The following is a 20,477-nucleotide window of genomic DNA, read 5'->3' as shown; positions in this document are numbered from 1 at the left end:
CTTCCAGCCTGCTGATACAAACTTTTTAACGTTAATTATCAAAAGTAACAATAAAAAAAAAGTCACAATTATATCAAAGGAACAGAAAAAAGTACCAGCAACTTAATTGGATTACAGCTAGGTAATGGAATATATTGACTTTGTCCATTGGGTAGAAGGTTAAACACTCCTCTGAAAAAGCAGAAAAGTGCCCTTAATTTTGAAAAGGGGGCTTATATAACAGATCAAAGTATAGAAAAGAAATTCAATAGGCAATATATAGGCCTACGAAATTTATCCAGATTTTTTTGTCATTAAATCGCTAACAAACAAACAATAACTACCACCTATGAAATAAACAAACATATAAATTGTCATAATATGTTGGTGTCTTTTTAATTATAATCCCTATTCCCGAATTCTCACCCCCCCCCCCCCCCCCCCCCAGAACAATGAATAAAAGGTCATATAGCTTCAAAGACAGGGGGCCCGTTATTGGGTTTGTTTATTAAAGATGAACCACTGACATTTTAAAGGGGAAGGGGTACGATTCGTTTTGGGGCTACACACCCCCTCCCCCCCCCCCCCTCAAAAAAAAAATACTAACGTATTTGGTCGGTTTTATGCATGCTCCGCTGGAAGTAAATAAGAGATGATGTCTTGACAAAAGACTAAATACGGTGACTGAAAAAGTTTCTGCTTCTAGAAACACTGACACTGACACTAAACAGGCAGACGTTGAATGGTTAAACTCAATTATGTAAGTATCAAGATATATAGAAAATAAGAAAGAAGTGAAACAAAAACAAGAAGGTTTCATTAGTTCATAAAACCATGATGTTTTGTTCAGATTTTGCGTCTCTGGGAAATTTTGTCTTTCATCATGCCCCACATACCTATATCGATGTAGGCCTAGGGCTAGACCGAAAACTTCAGTCTCTCTAATCGTCGGTTGTTCCACTGAGACTACGTCTGGCTCCACTAGACCTCCGATTATAGAGACTGAAGTCTGGGGACCTCTTTCTGTGAGGCACTGTACGGAACAAATGGTTCGGTTCGACCGGACCGCGATGAATGAGATATGCAACGAGATTTTCACTCTTTACATCCTCATAACTGCTGCAATTACAACACAAATTAAAAATAACATATATATAGCTTATTTGACTTACGATAGCTTGCTCATTTAGATCCTAAATTAATGATTAATCCGAGAAAGTCTCGTCGTCAACATTATCCGTCTTGGTTTTAGTTGATGAATATTCATTTTTTCTTTTCGAACGTCCAATAGCTACCGTAGCTACGTACGAGTCGGCCCAGCTTGACCAACGAACTCCCACGAAACGAGTGCTCTGATTGGCCATTTGGCTATGTTTTGGTAGGTGGACCCGGAAATATATCGGCCGCCGGGTAATATTTCGAATGCATGAACGTACTGCTTCGCGGATCTGAGATACAAATTGGATAATTCATATAAGTAAGTCCATAAATTACGTATTTAATATTAAGTTATCAAATTTTGATAACTGTAATTAGGACAAATGACATACCGACCTAATTTACATCTGATTTAGAAATCAGAAAATTAGATCTAAATAAAGAAAATCGGGGAGAAAATGTTTTGACACAAAAAGCTGCCATTGTGGGCTATAGCTACCCCCGCGGTACGAGATCTCTGGGTTGCCATCTGTATTGGGGAATGACAACAAATGTCAGTTTTATTAAAGAAATGACCCAAATCAGATGGTTATTGCTGTCTAGCCTAGGGCTTACTATTCTTTTAACTTGCTCATTTTTCATTTGTCCTTTTTTTCTCTCTGTTAAAATTGATAATGAAATGGTAACTTGTGAGAAAATTTTGATATATTAAGCATTGTGATTTTTATTAAAGTTACTGTTCACACGTCGTCTTTCAAATTCATTTTCTCTTTTTAATAATTTTTTTTTCTGAGCTCATTCATATTCCCATGCCTTGGCTTAGACTACTTAATATTACTATTAGTTTTGCTTTGGCTTTTCTTCAGCGATTCTTTGTATCTTTAATGACTAAAATGACAAATTCATCAAAGAGTGTATATGATATCGTGCTCAAGGATAGATTATTCCTTTATCAATTTGTCAGTATGATGAAGACCAAAAATGATGAATCATATAAGATGTGCTTTCTCAATGAGGAAGAAGTAAAATGAAAATTAATTTCTGATCACACTTTAATTTCTTTTATAATCTTGAAGCAAATCTGGTTGTAGGGGTATGTGATGGCCTTAATTTTGCTCTTGTCTTGCCCTCAGATGATAAACATGCATAGGAAGCCGTGTTCAATAGAGGGCATTGTCCCAGCATCCCTGGAATGTTTAGACCTAGAGACGGGAATCGATTGGAGCTCTCTTCCTGGATCCGATGCCATCAAATGTCTCCTGAAAGAATGTGCTTGGCAATGTTTCCATGGCGACAGACGTCTTGCCGAGCAGCAGTCGGAAGAACTTCTGGATGTGACGTGGGAGAAGCTCAACACAGGTTGGATATACTTTCTCTCTCGTTGATTTGGAGGCCCAAACATTTTCATCTTGTCCTTAACTCCTTAAAGCTACTTTGACTCGTCTAATATTTCCATAGCTCAATCAAAATATTCTTGTATCACACTCAAAGCCATCCAATATTTTATAATTATTTTCAATTTCATTGTTGTTCTTCTACATACTGCAGGTCACTGGAAGGATGTTCAGATTGCCTGGAGACATGTATTCTCCTTTGCCTCTCTTCTCAAGGTGCTGTGTATCTCGAGCAAGATGCCTCAAACACCAGAGATCGTACAGGTATAACACCCTTCTTTTGAACATTCATTAATTGCAAAGAAAGACCACCATTTTTTGAATTTGAGATCTCCAAAGAAGACACTGGGAATTTCTCATTTGCAATTCGATCATGATGTATGATATTGAAAATATAATCAAAGACTAACTGTAAGATTGTCACTTTGTGCCCGCTTCCTTGATTATTACTTGTTGCATTATCATACAAGTCATTTGTTTTTTCCACACATTGGAAAAAGCTATCCGGAATTCTCTGTAACCAGCAATCCCTCAAAATCTTGACCATCTAGAAACTCACTTATTCTATTTGATAACATCACTGGGAAGCACATTAATTTTTTTTTTATTTTTAAAATTATTATTTGTATTTGATCAGGACGCACTATCGGCCTGTGATCGAGGATTGCTGATGGGTGCTCCTATCATGAACGGGATCCTAACACAGCTTGCATCGTGTCTACATGCAGCAGGAGGGGTTGCTATGGAATGCAGAGAAGATGATGCAGATGGTATAGGGCTCAAAGGACAGGTTTGTGAGGAATAGAGATTCTTTTTAGTTTCTACCAGTAATCAAACTGTATCTTCTTTGATGAACTTATATGATTCCGTTTGTGTAGGTGGCAAAAGCGCGTTGCAATATTCTGCTAAATGCGGAACTGCACTATTGTGTTAAGCAGAAGGCCGTTAACATATAAACGTTTGTAACTTTAAAAAATAGGTTCTTATTAGGCACTTCGCAAACTAAATAGCTATCATCAATATTTACTTAAGTCTAAAATTTGAGATATCCCTGTCATTCATAAAAACAGGGTACAACATAATGTAGAGCAATCAAAACCGTAGAAGCAAGTTACCAGAAATTTGCTGAATAGAATGCCTTTTGCCAGCCTCACAACAATTGATTTATTGTTGGCCATGGGACAGAGGAGTAACCTTTAGCTGTCTGGTGGAGGTGTTGTGGTCGAGTGGAAACGTCGTGTCCCCGGTTTTAGTCATGCCACGGTACTAATGTTCTTTGACACACATTGATCTTCGTTTGCCACACTCAACCCAGGTGTTAAATGGGTACCCGGTAGGATTTGAAAGCCAGTGTGGTATGCTTAGCAATTTGAGCCTAGTAGCTCTTGTTGGAATACTCCCCAGGGAGTGGGAAAAGTGCATACATTGTGTGCAGGCAAGCCAAAATATGATGAACGGGGTAATAATGTAAAGCACTTAAAAACTCAGATATATTCCCAATGTATTAAGCGCTATATACCGTAAGCAGAAATATTATTATTATTTAAATATTATTATCGGTACTTTCAATCTTTTCACAGAAACACAAAAGAATGAAATTGGATCATCACCCTGAGCCCACTATCCATGCAGACCATGAAATACCCAGAGTGGTGTCCCCTTCTCTTCATGCTTTCCTGCTTGATAATATGGAGAAAGGATCACCAGTCCTCATAGAGGAGGCAATGAACCACTGGCCTGCTAGAAGTCACAGACGTTGGAGGTATGTCAGAGGTCATGACCTTTGCTTACCTTTGATGGATGAATGAAGCAAGATGATACCCAATTGAAGTATTTTAAAGGCCGTCTGTACTAGTTTGGCTAGGAGGGATTAGACCACACAGGGAGGTCACTGACATGTGGCAATCTCATCAACCCAGCTCTCAATTAACATAAGAGAAAGAGGATCATGAGGGACCAATGGTCACCGATTATGCATTGTTTTCTATAAAGAGGAAGCAAGTAGCTACAAGTAGTACCATGTGGCTTTAATTAGCATTACCGGTACATGTATGTATGTCATTATAGACTTATTGCTTACTTTCTTTTTCCTGTATTATAAACAGACTATGTTTTATCTTTCAAGTATGAATTGACTTACCGGGTACATTAAATAAGATGAAAAATTGCATGACATAAACTCCAGCAACATCTATTCTGCCGACAGAACACTATATTTTACATAATCCTCTCAAGAACCCTAACTGTAGACCTAAGATTCAACCCAACAGCAACCCAAACCTTATCCCTACATCTTTGATGAAACTATATCCTGGATCAAATTTTTAAAATCACTGTATTTACAAATTTGACCATGCTGAGATGATTAATCTGTATTGTCTGTATGTTTGATATTAATTGTAGCCTGTCTTACCTGCGTGCGATAGCAGGGAAGCGTACAGTACCGGTTGAGCTGGGATCCAAGTACACGGATGATAGTTGGTCACAGTCTATGATGACGCTTCAGGACTTCATCGATCACCACATTGACATTGAGAAGGTAAGGGGGTGGGGGGAGGGGGGGGATTCATCGATCACCACATTGACATTGAGAAGGTAAGGGGGTGGGGGGGGGGGGGGATTCATCGATCACCACATTGACATTGAGAAGGTAAGGGGGTGGGAGGGGGGATTCATCGATCACCACATTGACATTGAGAAGGTATGGAGGGAAATCTATAATGTACAAATCTGCCAACCAATTTAAATTGTTTCAGAATAGTCAAACCTGTCCCTACTCGTCTTAGGGTAGTGGTTCATTCATGTGACTTTTATTAATCAAGAGGTCAGGGTTTTGATTTCCAAAAACCTGGCACAAAGGCCCTTTGGCAAGACACTAATTCACATTTGCCGCTCTCCACCCAGGTGTAGTAAATGGCGGGAATCAATTCCTCACAATGTTAGAGCATCTTGATAGCAGCTGTGCTGAAGCCAGGGTAGAATTGCTGGAGCACCAGGAATGTTGTGCATGTGACAGAAATGAGCGCTTTACAAGAACACATTAAAGGCATCTTTTACCAATGTTAAATCTGAGATGCATGGCTCTACGTGTTATCAGTGTCTATAATATGATGTAATATTGAAGCTCTAAAAAAATTGCTCTACAAAATGATCATGAAGTGCCTCAAAAGATTAAAAATCTTTGAGTGACCAGTTTTACCACTCTCATTTTCCCCAATAGACTGTAGTGTAATAAAAACCATTAGGAAAACAAAATAATGAAATTTCAATTTCCAATCATAAATATCTAGATAATCAGACAGGCGATCAGCTTTTAAAAGTCATTGGATTCCTGACTGACCTAAAGGTTTATAATTATGATTGCAGCATGAGCTAAATCCAGGATTTTGTTTCAGAATCTGAGGCAATGTTACCTAGTCACATTAACAATTATCCTCATGTCGTTACCTCCCTCTCCACCTCCCATCTCTTCTGTGTCACAGGATTCAGGGTTTAGCCCTAGGGTGGGATACCTCGCACAACATCAGCTGTTTGATCAGGTAAAGCTTTCATTCCATGTACAATCATTTGCATGTGTTTTATGCCTTCCTTTTTAAATGTTTCTACACTTTCTTATGCTTTTGTTGTTTAGGAAAATAAATTGACTGAAATGAGAGAAAAAATAATGCTCAAGTATATGGGACGTAGTTTACTTCTTTTTTTTCTTGAAAAGGAAATAGGGTATTGTAATGTACAAATGTACAGGTATAATCAATTTTGTTTTGATTTTCTAAGGATTCATGGATGTTCTATTAAGTATGTTATTCTCTATGCTTTGTGAAGATTTTACTTATAAATGTATGACTCTTGATCACCACACCCCCTTTCACACACATTAACAACCATACAAACACAAACTTCACCCCCTTCCCCCCCCCCCCCCCCCCCCCCCCCCCCCCCCCCCCCCTAGCCCACCCATCTCACACCCCCTTCACGCCGACACACATGCTGCATGCACCTGTTCCGGTTTGTCCACCTGTACACGAGAGAGAATTAATAATACTAATAATAATAATAATACCCACATAATACCCACGTCCATTAAGGTAAAAATGCATCGATTTGTTCCCATTTCTGTAAGTGCATCCCCAGTTTCCCCTTTTTGAAGGCTATTTTGTATTCCTCGTCTCTGTAATTTTTAAGCATATGTACTGTTTTCTGTACAGATGGCAAAGTTCCTTCTTTTCTAGAAATAAAAATGATATACTTTACTAAAAATATGATACAATTTATTACAAATATTCTAGTAGTATTGCCGGATATTCCCATAAATATGGGTTTCCAATCATCAATGTCAATTTCGATTAAATGTAACTTTTGAATTACCTCCTGCCATAAACCTTTATTTAGACAGTTAAATACCCTCAATATTTATAGCCTAAATAAATATAAAAATGCTGTGTTTGTATTCAAATGTATTAAAGGTAATGCACCATCATCTTTTGCCACTATGTTCCAAACTAACTCTAAAATTCATAAATATAATACTCGAAATAGTCTAAAGTTACACATTTGGAATATTGATAAACAGTACATGCAACAATCGGTAAGGTATACAGGGCCCATAGTATGGAATTCTCTTCCATCCTCTCTTACTCAATATGTTTACTTAAACTCATTCAAGAAAAAACTTAAAATATATCTATTATCCCTATAATTTGTTTTAGTTTAACACCTATCTTAAAATAAAATATAATTTGTAAATAACCATAAGAGAGAAAGAAGGGGGAGGGGGGAGGTGGTGGTGGGGGTGGGGGATGGGAGGGAGGGAGGGAGGGAGGGGGGGGGGGGTAGAACAAATACATGCGCAATACTCATTATTATGTTATTATATCTGTGTAATTATTTTATTCATTTGGACGCCTGAATCAACAAGCTAACATAAGCTTCCTACAGGTGCTCCCTTTTCCTTTTACTCATTTTCACAGTTTGTTTAAATTAATTTAATTTAATGCTCATGATTTGTATATTTTAAACTGTTTGTACTTTATCACATGTATATATTTGTATGTTTTTTAACGGAAATAAAGTCTTTTGAATTGAAAATAATCTTTTAACTTTAAGACAATCTAAAAATAAAGGTTGGTATATCTCTACTTCTAGTCTACAAAAGGAACAAAAATGGTCTGACTCAAAACCAAATTTAAAGAGCTCTCTTTTCGTATATACAGCCCCTTGTAATTGTTTGTATTGAAACTCTCTATGTTTATTACAAAGCATTGCACCTTTCATCCTTGTGAATGTTTCTTTCAACTCTGTCATTCCAAGATCAAATTGACAGTTGCCATCTGTAACATGTAATGTATACTCTTTTTGAAGGTCTTCAATGAAGTAATCATATAACCGCCTAGATTTTATATCACATAGTTTCTGTAAACGTCCAAATATCATCAATTCTCAATATTTCAAAATTTTCAATGTCCACTTCCATAAAATCACTTTGTATCCATTCGTTTCTGATTGCTGAAAAGATCTTTTGAATTCTAAGCAAGCTTTTAGTTGCAAACCCAAATTTAAAAAATGTAAGATCGGTTTTAAATGACCTCTGACAATTGAAAAAAAAAATGTTTTATTGCTGAGACATATACACTTATTGCTAAATATAATCGGATTATTCTTATTTTCTCCAAAGTGTCTGCATTTATCTAATTCTTGCCATGCCTTCAACATGTCTTTATAAAAAGATGGTATACCCTTCAAGTCCATTTTATTTATATCATAATTACAAAGAAATATAATTCGACCCCCCAGTGATCTGAAAAAGTGGTCAAAGGTTACTTTCCAACCTGAATACTTTTCTCCATAGAGCAACCGTTTGATCCACATTATTCTCTGAGTCTTGATAAATATCTTAAAATTCGTTACTCTGAGTCCCCCAGCGCAGTAATCTTGATATAAAATTTTCCGTTTTATTCTGTCTCTCCCTCCCCAAATAAAATTAAAAGAAATCTTTTCGATTTCTTCAAAAATGTTTTGTGGGACTGTCATAAGAGACGAAACATAATTTAGTTTTGAAAATACATATATCTTCAACAATTTAATTTTGCCAAACATCGTTAAATCTCGTTGCTTCCACCAACCGATTAGTCTTTTGATTTTGCTCAAAATTTCCTTATAGTTCAAATCATCTTTTATTTTGGAATGACGTGTGAAATATACCCCTAGGATCTTTATATGTTGTACCCTATGTCCAAAAAAAGGTAAACCCGGCCTATCACTTTCCTCTCCTAACCACATAAAATTTGTCTTATCCATATTTATCTTCAATCCACTTATTTTTTCAAAGTTTTTGAAAACTTTCTTCACTTTATTAATTGAATCCATATCTTTTAAAAACAATGTAATATCATCTGCATACAAAACTTGCTTTATTTCTTTATTCCCGAATCCTACCCCTTTAATGCTCTCATCTTTCCTAATATAACGAGCTAGTAATTCGATAACTATTACAAATAAATATGGAGATAGGGGGTCGCCTTGTCTTACCCCTCTATTAATTCCAAAATATCCTGTTGAGTGTCCCCCGTTCATCACGCAACTGCTAACATTAGTGTAGAGGGTTTTAACCCAAGAACACAAAACTTTACCAAACCCAAACTGTTCCAAAGCTTTAAATAAAAGTTTATGGGAAATGCAATCGAAAGCCTTTTCAAAATCTACGGCAATTAAAAAGCCTACAGGTTGATACAAGGACTGAAAGAATGTATCATCAATTAACCGAACCGCTTCCCCAATATTCCGATCTTTAACATAGCCCACCTGATCGTAATGAATAATATCCTCCAATACCTCCTTTACCCTTGTAGCTAATACTTTCGACAATATTTTATAATCTACATTTAAGAGAGTAATTGGCCTATATAGTTTTTCATGAACAAAGGGTCTTTGCCTTCTTTCTCAATTAGTGTAATTACCCCCTGTCTCTGAGTTAGATAACATTTTTGTTTCAAAATCTTCATTAAAAGCCTCCACTATTGTTTTCCCTAAAATCGGCCAGAACGTGAAATAAAACTCAGTCGAGAAGCCGTCATTGCCTGGTGATTTGTTCCATTTCATTTCCTTTACTGCCTGATAGCATTCTGCCAGTGTTATTTTGCCTTCACAATACTCTTTATTTTCTTTACTTAATTTGGGTAATTCATTTAAGAACATATTTTCAATATCCTCTGTAATTTCACCATTTTTACATGCATATAAATTCTCGTAAAACTCCCTAATAATCTTCAAAATCCCTTTGCCATCCCTCACAGTTTCCTTATTTTCATTATATATCTCCTTAATCACACTTTTCCTTTTATTTGACTTTAGTAATTGTTCAAAAAAATTTGAATTTTTTTCTCCTTCTTCAGACCATTCTGCCCTTGAACGGACTTTTAACCCTTGACGTGAATAGTCGAAAAGCTTCTCTAATTCCATTTTTTTCATGTCAATTTCATCCTGAATACTTTTATGACAATTAATGTTGATCTTCAATCGATATTCCAGGTCTTTAATTTCTTTTTCCAATTTTTCCATGTGGACTCTCTTCTGATTTTTGCTCTTTCACGGGAGAATTTCATTATATATTCTCTTAATTTCAATTTCATAAAATCCCAAAATTTAATTTTGCTCGTTATTTGATTCCGCCAAGTTTCCTCTATTTCAGAAATTTTCTTTTTTACCCCATCTACAAAATCTTTTTCATTACATAGACTACTATTAAACTTCCAATACGATTTCCCATAAACAAAATTATCGACTAAATTGTTAAATTCTATTCTAACTCCAGCATGGTCAGGTGTAATAGAAGGCAAAATTTCAGACTTTCTTATCAACTTGTCTACTTTCGAAGAAATGAAGATATAATCCAATCTTCTCTGAACTAATGGCTGCTTCTGTCTGAAAGTGAATTCTTTCTTATTAGGATGACGCTTACGCCACACGTCAATTAAATCAAGCTTATCTAGAAAGTCTAATAATGAGTCCCTATATTTGCTTTTCGAAATATTACTTGCACCCATGTAATCCAAATTATGATTCATAATAACATTGAAGTCTCCTCCAATTATCAAGGAATATTCTTGACTAAATACAGAACAAATTATTTTATTTAGATCAGACAGAAAATCACATTGGGCGTTTTCTTTATTCCTTGTGGGAAAGTACACACTTCCTAATATTAGCTTTTCGCCTTGACATTTGCCTTTAATGATGACGTATCTTCCCCCTTCGTCAATTAAGGTTTTTTCCACAACAAAAGTAATACCTGGTTTAAACATTACAATAACCCCCCTACTGTGGTTACTCCTGTGGCTAAAAAACATTGAGCCTTCCCAATCACCCTTCCAACTGTATTCAATGTCTTCTGTGCTAAAGGTTTCCTACAAGAATATCATATTTGCCGACATTTTGCACCACTGAAAAATCTCCCAGTCCTCTGACATTAACTGAGAGTAATCTATACCAGTAACAAAGAACCTTTAGAAATGTACATAGTGGTGACAGTTTCACAGTAGATGGGAAGCTTGATGCATTTCCAACTCTAGGAAAAACAAACACTTTCAAGTTAGATTGCAAATTAAACAAGTACAGGCAGACATCGTAACCGGAAAACATACCACACATACCATCACCCAACCCTTCAACACTATCAACCACATTCATACACATAAGCATAATATATGCTGTCATGTTCGAAACCCCTCCCATCACTTATTCTAAATCATGGCGTGGCAGCCTTTTAAACAAAGTATTAATACAGTCTTCTTACTGTGACAAAAAAAAAACCAACACCGAAAATAAAACAGAGCAATTTATCACAACTCCAGACGATATAACTTGACCTCATAATTAACGGATTCAGATAATGTGTAACTAATGATACTTTCGCCCCAGGCTCAAACGGCTATATATAATATTTTAAAATAAAAAACGTAATAAACGAACGTAATAAATAAACCCCATGCACACTTTAAGCTTCAACAGCTTGTACCCAACCAAATGGCTTTTGATACCATTATAAACTTTACAGTATATAAGGAGTTTCTTCCCCTCCCATCTTTTTATTTTATTTTTATTTTAAGAAAACGAATTAATTAACTTCTGAACTATTCCTCTTCTTTTTTTCTTTTTTTACTGTTAACGACCGGCTTAAGGTAATCGTAAAAGGGCATTATTTATTTTCCCCTTTTAATTTCTCTCAAAACAGAGTCTAGATATAAAATGTATAGTTAATTTAAAGACCTCGCTGGTGTCTAAGACCGGCTGGGGACGAGACTTTTCTAAATAAAAGAACAACGTCCCACCCACCTGCCGTCATAGACAGTGGCCACAAGCAGCCGGTGACGAGATCTAAAGAGCCACTCTCGTCCTCCAGCTCTCGCAGGTCAATCATAGATGAAAAAGTATCTCACTCGTCCAAATCATTTATGCTTTCCAAAAATATTTCTATTCATCAGCTGTGCTTCACCAGGCATTAACGTTAATCCTCCTGCTAAGATTGTAAGATTACATGGATATTTACTATTAAAGGGGGGAGAGCAGAAACAAATCGACGATTATGTTGTATATTTCAGGTGCCATATGTCTCGATCAACTGAAGTGTCTAGGACCAGCTGGGGACGAGACTTGTCTCAAAACACGTCCCGCCCTCCTGCCGTCGCAAAGACCATTCAGCCAATCAGCATGTCCGGCGTTGGTGACCACGAGAAGCCGGTGACGAAAAAAACAAAATAACACTTTCGCCCTCCAGCTCTCGCTGACCAATCATAGCTGAGGAAGCCACTCACGTGTTCATGGCTATTGATTAGTTGGATTACTTTGCTTACCAAATGGAAAAGGAAAGAGAAATGCGATGTACATGTATGTATGTAAGTTATACACACACACACACATGCACACCAAACCACTCCCCCTCTCCATTTGTAAATATCTTTAAAAGGAACCTGTTCTATAATTTGCGTTGTACAGTGTTCACATTCCTCTAATAACACATTTTAAAGATTAAGTAACAAGCTAGACATCTCATGGAATGCAATAAGGCAAACCTATGCCTATATTAGTACAAATTGGCGGGTACTATTTTCTCTTTACATTCATGAGTTTTGACTGGTGCTTTAAATTGCATGGTACTTCCAACCAGATTACATCTCATGGAATGTCGCAAGGCTTACATTCTTGAGTCTTAAAATCTATACCTCCAAGTACGATATGGCGGGGAATTTTTTTTTTTTTCACTTTACATTCCTGAATTTTCGACGTTTGGAGAATTCGTTAATGCAAAAACAAAAGTTCTCACAACAGTTCTTTTCCAAAATACACATATTCAGGGATTGAACTTTAATATAATATAATTACAGTTTTTGTAAGTATATTTCCAGCTGGAGTAAAATACATCTCTAAACCCACCAAGGTTGCATAGATTTTCACTCAATGATGGAGACTAAGGGGGAGTAATAACCTCTTCCTTCCGTTAACCCTGACTACATTCTCAGATCCATAGCTCAATTGTTGATGAGGCGTTCCTACTCCCCCATAGCTTTAAAATGTATACGCAGTTCAAAAGAGACATTTTCATCTTAGGTTCACAGGTGTGTTCAGATCTTCTTTTCATTATCTGTTACATAATCCATTATAATTACCATTTTCTTTCAACGTTCAATAAACACACTTCTCACAACATCAAGGGAATGTCAACACCCCTTTCTCAATATCAAAGTGAATTTTCCTTCCCAAACGTAGCCCCAGTAAGTTAAAGGCACCACAATATTTTCAACTATGTCAAATAATAATGCGTATTTTTATATATCAAGAAATAAGGAGTACAATCCATCTTCGTAAGGAGTTGATAATCCCTCAAATTGCATGAACTGTTAGACACGGCCTTTTGTCCCTCAAAAATGCTGCCCCTGACGTCACTATATGTTTTTCATTTATGTGACTGGTGCTTTAAATTACGGTACATGTACTTTCAACCAGATTACATCTCATGGAATGTCACAATGAAGGCTTAAATTCTTGATTCGTAAAATCTATACATACAAATACAATATGGCGGGAAATGTTTTCACTTTACATTCCTGAATATTTTACCGTTTGGAAAATGTATTTATGCAAAACAAAAGTTCTCACAACAGTTCTTTTCCAAAATAAACATTTCCAGGGATGGTACTTTTAATATAATTACAGTTTTTGTACTACATACTTCCAGCAGGAGTTAAGTACATCTCTAAACACCCCCATGTTGCATATGATTTCCACTCAGTGATGTAGACTAAGGGGAAGTAATGACCTCTTACTTTACCCCGACTTCATTCTCAGATCCCTATAGCTCATTTGTTGATGAGGTATTCCTACTCACCCATAGCTTTAAATTGTATACACAGTTCAAAAGAGACATTTTCATCTTAGGGTCACAGGTGTGTTCAAATTCTCATTTTCATTATCTGTTACATAATCCATTATAATTACCATTTTCTTTCAACGTTCAATAAACACACTTCTCACAACATCAAGGGAATGTCAACGCCCCTTTCTCAATAGCAAAGTGAATTTTCCTTCCCAATCTTAGCCCCAGTAAATAATGGTACCACAATATTTTCAACGTTTTAAAATGTGAATGCGTATTTTTATATGAAAAGAAATAAGGAATATAATAGATTTTTATGAGAAGTTGACATTCCCTAAATTGAAATTACCAAACAAACTATATACCGGCAGATATAAAAAAAAAAAAAAAACATAAAAAAACTTGCTTTTCATTTTCTCCTTTTACCCCAGATGGACAATTGACACAAGAATTTCCAAGATAAAAAAAATAAATAAAGACTCAGAAACATGCTAGTATCAGTTTACCCAGTAAAAACATACTGAGTGCAGAGGAAGGGTCAATACCTTACATGTAAACAAAATAGCATATTTGGCAAAAAAAGGAAAGAAAGATCCCTCTTTTCTTTCATTTTCCTTCACTCGGCTCCTATGTTTGCAAATTCCACCCTACTTTATAAAGCTTCACCTTATGATTTCCCATGAAATTAAAGCAGAGCTAATTGAATAGCTCATTTTTCCTTGTGATTTCCCATGAAATTAAAGCATAGCTTGAATAAAACAAAAAAACACTTCCTTTAAACATGTTAAAGTCATGGCAATACCTCATCGTGTTTTCTTAGTCACTTGTCTCTTTAAAGTTTTATTTTCTTACAGTTCTTTATCATGCTTATTCTTATTTTTTTAAATATTTTTTTCTGGTATACATTTACCTCCATCGTTTCTCATCCAGCGGTGTTACTCTTATCGTTTGTAGTATCTATTCCCTGCTCCTCCTCTTGGTTATTGACGAACCATACAGTCCTCAACAGCTGGAGTTATGTCCCTTCTTTAAAGATTACCGCTCATGATGTTTGCCTCACCTTGTCCCAATCACAGGACTGGATGAAAATCATACACATGGCTCCTATGTTTGCAAATTCAAGCACACTTTATAGAGCTTCACCTTATGATTTCCCACGAAATTAAAGCAGAGCTTGAATAGCTCGTTTTTCCACTCGTTCAAGCATCAGCTGTATACGATGATCTGGGAAAACTGGATACCTAACAAACCAGACAAATTAAAATCCGCGCTTTCCATGGTTTTGTATACTATCAAACGCAGCAATAACAAATTATTGATTCCATGAAAGACCTACTTTCTCCGAATGTTTTCGGCTTGAATGGTGTCGTAACATTAACGCTGCACTTTCATGATGATCCTTTATGATTTTGTCGTTATTCACAATTCCATTAAATCATCAAATTATAACTCCATGGCACCGGTCTCTCCCGCCACCTCTGTATCTCCCTTTAAGGCTCCCGCTGTAGCTCCCTTAGTGAAACTCGCTATGGCTGACACGGTGACTCCCGCTGTAGCTCCCGCCATAGCACTCAATATCGGGATCTTCGTTAACGGTAGCTTCCTTCTAATAGCCCCTTGCTGGCGTTCGAAATTCCCTTGCATCTCCCGGACAAAGGCTTCTTGCTAATTTGGAGGCATACACACTTTGTCGATAACATTTTTTGCGGGAACAGCCCGCGAGAAAAAGGCTTACTTCCCGACTCGTCTCGCGGCTTTCAAAGCAGCAATTTGAGGTTGCCGCACCTCTCGTACTCTCTTTGGCATATCTTCGGATATATACATGGTTGTTCCTTTTAAGTTTTTAGCATGTTGCTGCACTAACACTCTATCCGCGTACCTGACGAAACGGGCTTTGATGGCTCTTGGTCTCCCTCTCGCCCCAGCATTCCCGAAAAGGCGATGTACTCGCTGGTATTCTATCTTGTCGGCAAGTTCGACGGGAATCTGAAGCTGTTCAACATGCAGATCCCGAAGGACCTGCTTAACATTCTCATTCTGCACCTCTGGGATTCCAGTATAAATCAAGTTCTCCCTGGCTACATAAGCACTTAACTTGTCAATCTCATCTTGAAGTAATTTTTCCTTTAAACTTAGCTCCTTCTCTACGCGGTCCACTTTTCCCTTTTCTTCCTGTACTTCTTTGCTTTGAAATTCAGCAGCTTCCTTTAATCCATTTATCGTTACTTCTAAATTTCTCATCCTCTGTCCAAAAGTTTCTTCCAGAAGGTCCAATCTGCTCTCTATTCTATCCCACTGATCATTAAGGAGTATACGTATGGATGGTATCACGTCGGGGCTAGGCGGCGTTGCCGCCCTAGCCCGTTTCGATGTGGCCTTTCCTCTTTGAGAAGTCATGATGGGAGAGGCTCGAGAAAGCACGTCTTACCTCCTCACGAACATGATATGTACATTATAAGTTCATTTGTTTCATTTGTCACTGATGTCAAGTTTTGTGAAACGCCCCCCTGGTATGTACACTAGTACAGTGGTGTATTTATGTATTAAAAAAAAATCAACTAAGAGAGTTTCTGTTTTTTTAAATGGTCTGTACATTGTTTTCATATAACATACATTGTAAATTCAAATGCAGATTTAAAATCTGATACTTGGTGGTTTTACAAATGGTCTGTTTCTTCTCAAACAGATTCCAGAATTGAAAGCGGACATTTGTATTCCAGATTACTGTTGCCTGCATCTAGCAGATCGCACATCTAAGGTTCCAAGAAAGAGGATAAATCCATCTGAAAGTGATGATGCAAGAGAGACAGACGGAGAAGGTGAGAGAAGGTTTGGCACTAAAGGAAGGTGGCCATCTGAAAGTAATACAAGCAAGACTGTGACAGACCACGAAGAGGGGAATCAGGTGGACATTGGTGTGAAAGATGGAGTGATGGCAGAGGAGCAAAGAAAGGAGAGAAGAAAAAAAGAAGGAGAGAATAACGTGAAAGAACAAGGAGAAGATAGATGGAAGGAACAAGGCATGAAGAGAACGTTATTAGGACAAGGAAAAGATGATTATAAGGAGGAGGAGGGAGAGAAGGAGAACAAAGAGGTGGAGGAGGAGAAGGAGAACAGAGAGGAGGAGGAGGAGGAGGAGGGAGAGAAGGAGGAGGAGGAGGAGGAGGGGGAGGAGGAGGGGGAGGAGGAGGAGGACATTGATATCAATGCTTGGTTTGGGCCTGCTGGCACAGTCTCACCTCTACACTTTGACCCCAAACACAACCTTCTTTGTCAGGTGAGTCAATTACCTATGCAGAATAACTGCTATTTTTATTATTTTTTTTATGTATTTGGCATTTCAAACATACAATAGAAGGTACAATAGAATGGCACATAGGATACAAAGTATGAAAAAATAAAATTGGCTTCCCCTGCTGCACCTCCCGAAGTTGCCGGGAAGAAAAAAAGGAATGTGAAATTCTTATAACCCGTATTAAGTCTATCATGAGTTTTTAACCAAACTTGGCAGCAAGGGAATGTAGAACGATATTGTTGTGTTCTGAATGATTTTAAGGGACCACTGTTACACACACTTTTCATCTTCTTCATTTTTCAATAAGTTGAAATCGTACTAAAAACTCAAGTTTATAAATGATATGAGGGACTTTTAGATTTGCACAACGACAACGCGGATTGCTACGATCGACTTCCTTTTAATGCACTGCCTTGAATGGACGTCACACGTATCAGTCCACGCAAACCTAAAAGTCCCTATGTATGAAATGTCATGAAAATTACTCCAAATAAGTTCTGTTCCCATCATCTTTAACCCGTGTAAAAGTCATCTTGATTCTGGTTGTGTTTTGAGGAATTTTCAAGCAGAATTTTTTTTCTTCATTTATTAATTAATTAATTAATTAATTATGATGTGGTGTGCAAATCCACCTAGTATAATGTGCGTATATACATGCATGATGAACTTCTTCAATTTTCTTGTGCCATTGAATCCTTTCTTTGCTTGATACAATCCCAGGTTGTTGGTAAGAAATACATCCGCTTATACTCCAAGGATTCTACTCCACTCCTCTACCAGCACGAGGGACTACTCTCAAACACCAGTCAGGTACAATCAGGGGGGCGTTTCACAAAACTTGTCATCAGTGACAAATTACAGTTTTTGTTATAGGCTACTGATATCCTTGCTTCTGATTGGTTATCAAAAGATTTGTCACTGATTTTTGTAATTTGTCATTAAAAAAGGCTTTGTGAAACGGGTCCCTGGATTTTAGTTATTTTCTTTATTGTTAAAATGTACTATCCCCCCCCCCCCCCCCCAACAAAAAAAACCCCTGGATTTTAGGGGTTCCAAATCTCTGTACTTTATTTAAAATAGGAGCTTTAAATATTACGCAGTTGCTGCAACTGCAAGTCTTCAGCCCCACTGCACTAGTTTGGCCAGGAGGGATTAGACCTCCCTGCATCATCACTGACAGGTGGTTATCTCATCAAATAAGCTCTCAATTAACATAAGAAAAAGCAGATCATGGGGGACCAATGGTCACCACTTAGGCATTGTTTGCTATATAGAGGGCACAAGTAGCTATAAGTAGTGCAGTGGTGCTTTAAGTTCACTTGCAGTTAACATAATAGGGACTTGTGGCTTGACTAGTTGATGCGCCTGTATAGAATGTGGCCCAATCGGAACAAAAGACTTGCATTGCGTGTGTGGGGTTTTTATAAAATGATTTAATTTTTTTTACATGCCACTGAAAGATAGTTGAAACATTTGAAATACAATTATATCAAGGTGTTCTTTGGTGTTTTGTTTGGTGATGTCATTGTCATTTTAGGAATTTATTTTGAACCTGGTACCACCATGTCTCTACTGGGAGATGAAATCATTTTGTTGTTATAACATATTGATTTACAAAAGCAAGATCAAATGTAGGACTACTTACATCTTGGTCCTGGTATTTGAAAAACATAAAAACTACCGTATTACAAATAGGTAGAATAACCAAAAAGAGAACTCAAGGTGACACAAATTATGAAAAATAAAACAAATAAAACAACAATTTAAGTATTCATTCATTTGAAAGATGACTGATGTTTCCTTTTCTCTTTCCAGGTGGACGTTGAAAACATAGATGACGAGGCTTTCCCTCTGTTCAAGCAAGCACCGTACCAGGAATGTATCTTATCTGAAGGAGAGATGCTCTACATACCCCCTCAATGTTGGCATTATGTCAGGTCACTCTCTCTCAGCTTCTCCGTCAGTTTCTGGTGGAGATGACCATAGTAAAGTTCATTAAAGAGCAGTCCAACCTTTGTCATAAGTTCATTTGCATAAATCAGCAGAATTACGCAAAAAGAGAATGACGATAGTTTGAAAAAAATTGGACCAATAATGTGAGAGTTATATACGGTATGTTTTAAAAATGAGTCATGTACAAAACTATCTGTAATTTCTGATTTTCTCCCAAGTGCCTTCTCCCTTGGGGCACTACTCAAAATTGATGATGGATAGCATAGTATTATAAGTCCTCTGAAAAGAAAAGATCCTCCACAGTAAAACATTTTGAATAAAAAAATTATTTGAAATATTTTTTTTTTAAAGTCAGTCATTATGTGTATTAAAAAAAAATGGGAGAGTCTTCGGGCACTACATCACAGTGACATTACAGATAGAGCCAATTTGAAGTGCCTATACATACAGTGATGATAACTGGCATATTTATAACTTTCTGTTTTAGGGAATGATTTTATTCAAACTTTCTGCTTCTCTCATTTTTCTGCTTTATTTTAGAGCAGTTATTTATTTAGGTTGGATTTTCCTTTAGTAAATGCAATCGAGTGCATCAACAAAGGGATACCTTTAACCCTGTATGCATACAGTTGATGGAGTTCATGACTTCATGCTCATCAGTGTCTTTGAAAGTAATTGCAAGTAATGATAAATAATATTAAACTAATAAAAACAAATCCTGCTATGTTATAACATCAATACAGTTGTCACATTTAAGCTTTTAATACAGAAAGAGCTTTCCTGTTTGTTTGTGATTTTGGCTGAATGGATTGTGAAAAAAACGAGATAAGATGCAGAGAGGATGACGCGGAAAAAACCTTTAAAGAATGGGAATGTCACAGAAATAAAGAGATGCAAGAGAGCAATAGAAAGATGAAAGGGAGAAATGCTGGCATACTTGAGTGCGACAGAAAGTAAATAGTGATCGAGAAACGATAACTGAAGACTGATTTTGTAGAACAGAAGGATGAAATGACAAGAGGATTATACAAATGTATACAGTATGTACACGTTATATGTGAGAGATGAGTAGGTTAAAGTTTGTATGTATTAGGAAAGTGAAGAGTGAGAGAAAGGGTGAGAGAATTAAGAGAGAGAGAGAAGAAAGGGAGGGAAAGAATGTTAAGAGAGAGGGAAATGAGGTAAAGAGGGAGGGTGGGAGGGGAAGAGATATATAGATAGAAAGATAAAGAGAGAGAGATAGTAGAGGGGGAGGATAGAAGGAGAGAGAGGGAGGAGAAGAGATGTAGATAGAAAGATTGAGAAAGAAGGGGAGAATTAAGAGAAAGAAGGC

At 36.9% G+C, this 20,477-nt stretch overlaps 1 protein-coding gene across 1 annotated transcript; it reads left to right on the top strand.

Moving 5' to 3' along the window:
- The first annotated feature begins 636 nt into the window (after positions 1 to 636).
- Positions 637 to 19,171, top strand: LOC588873 (bifunctional peptidase and arginyl-hydroxylase JMJD5). The gene is made up of 10 exons (XM_030983742.1): positions 637 to 739; positions 2,271 to 2,496; positions 2,686 to 2,795; positions 3,169 to 3,321; positions 4,112 to 4,293; positions 4,935 to 5,070; positions 6,014 to 6,070; positions 16,583 to 17,017; positions 17,912 to 18,001; positions 19,007 to 19,171. The coding sequence occupies exons 1-10, from the start codon at positions 722 to 724 to the stop codon at positions 19,169 to 19,171; spliced, it is 1,572 nt and encodes a 523-aa protein (XP_030839602.1). The 5' UTR covers positions 637 to 721.
- Positions 19,172 to 20,477: the final 1,306 nt, after the last annotated feature.

Source organism: Strongylocentrotus purpuratus, unplaced genomic scaffold (assembly GCF_000002235.5).
Source record: "Strongylocentrotus purpuratus isolate Spur 01 unplaced genomic scaffold, Spur_5.0 spur5_scaffold_13, whole genome shotgun sequence".
Taxonomy (NCBI): Eukaryota; Metazoa; Echinodermata; class Echinoidea; order Camarodonta; family Strongylocentrotidae; genus Strongylocentrotus; species Strongylocentrotus purpuratus.
Note: the sequence above shows the minus strand (reverse complement) of the source record. Positions and strands in the feature narration are given on the sequence as shown.

What these genes read in the sequence shown, in the direction of transcription:
- LOC588873 (XM_030983742.1), top strand. An exon ending in ACCACATTGACATTGAGAAG is followed by an intron (nt 5,071 to 6,013) that starts GTAAGGGGGTGG and finishes TCTGTGTCACAG; the next exon opens with GATTCAGGGTTTAGCCCTAG. An exon ending in AGGAGAAGGAGAACAGAGAG is followed by an intron (nt 17,018 to 17,911) that starts GAGGAGGAGGAG and finishes ATACAATCCCAG; the next exon opens with GTTGTTGGTAAGAAATACAT.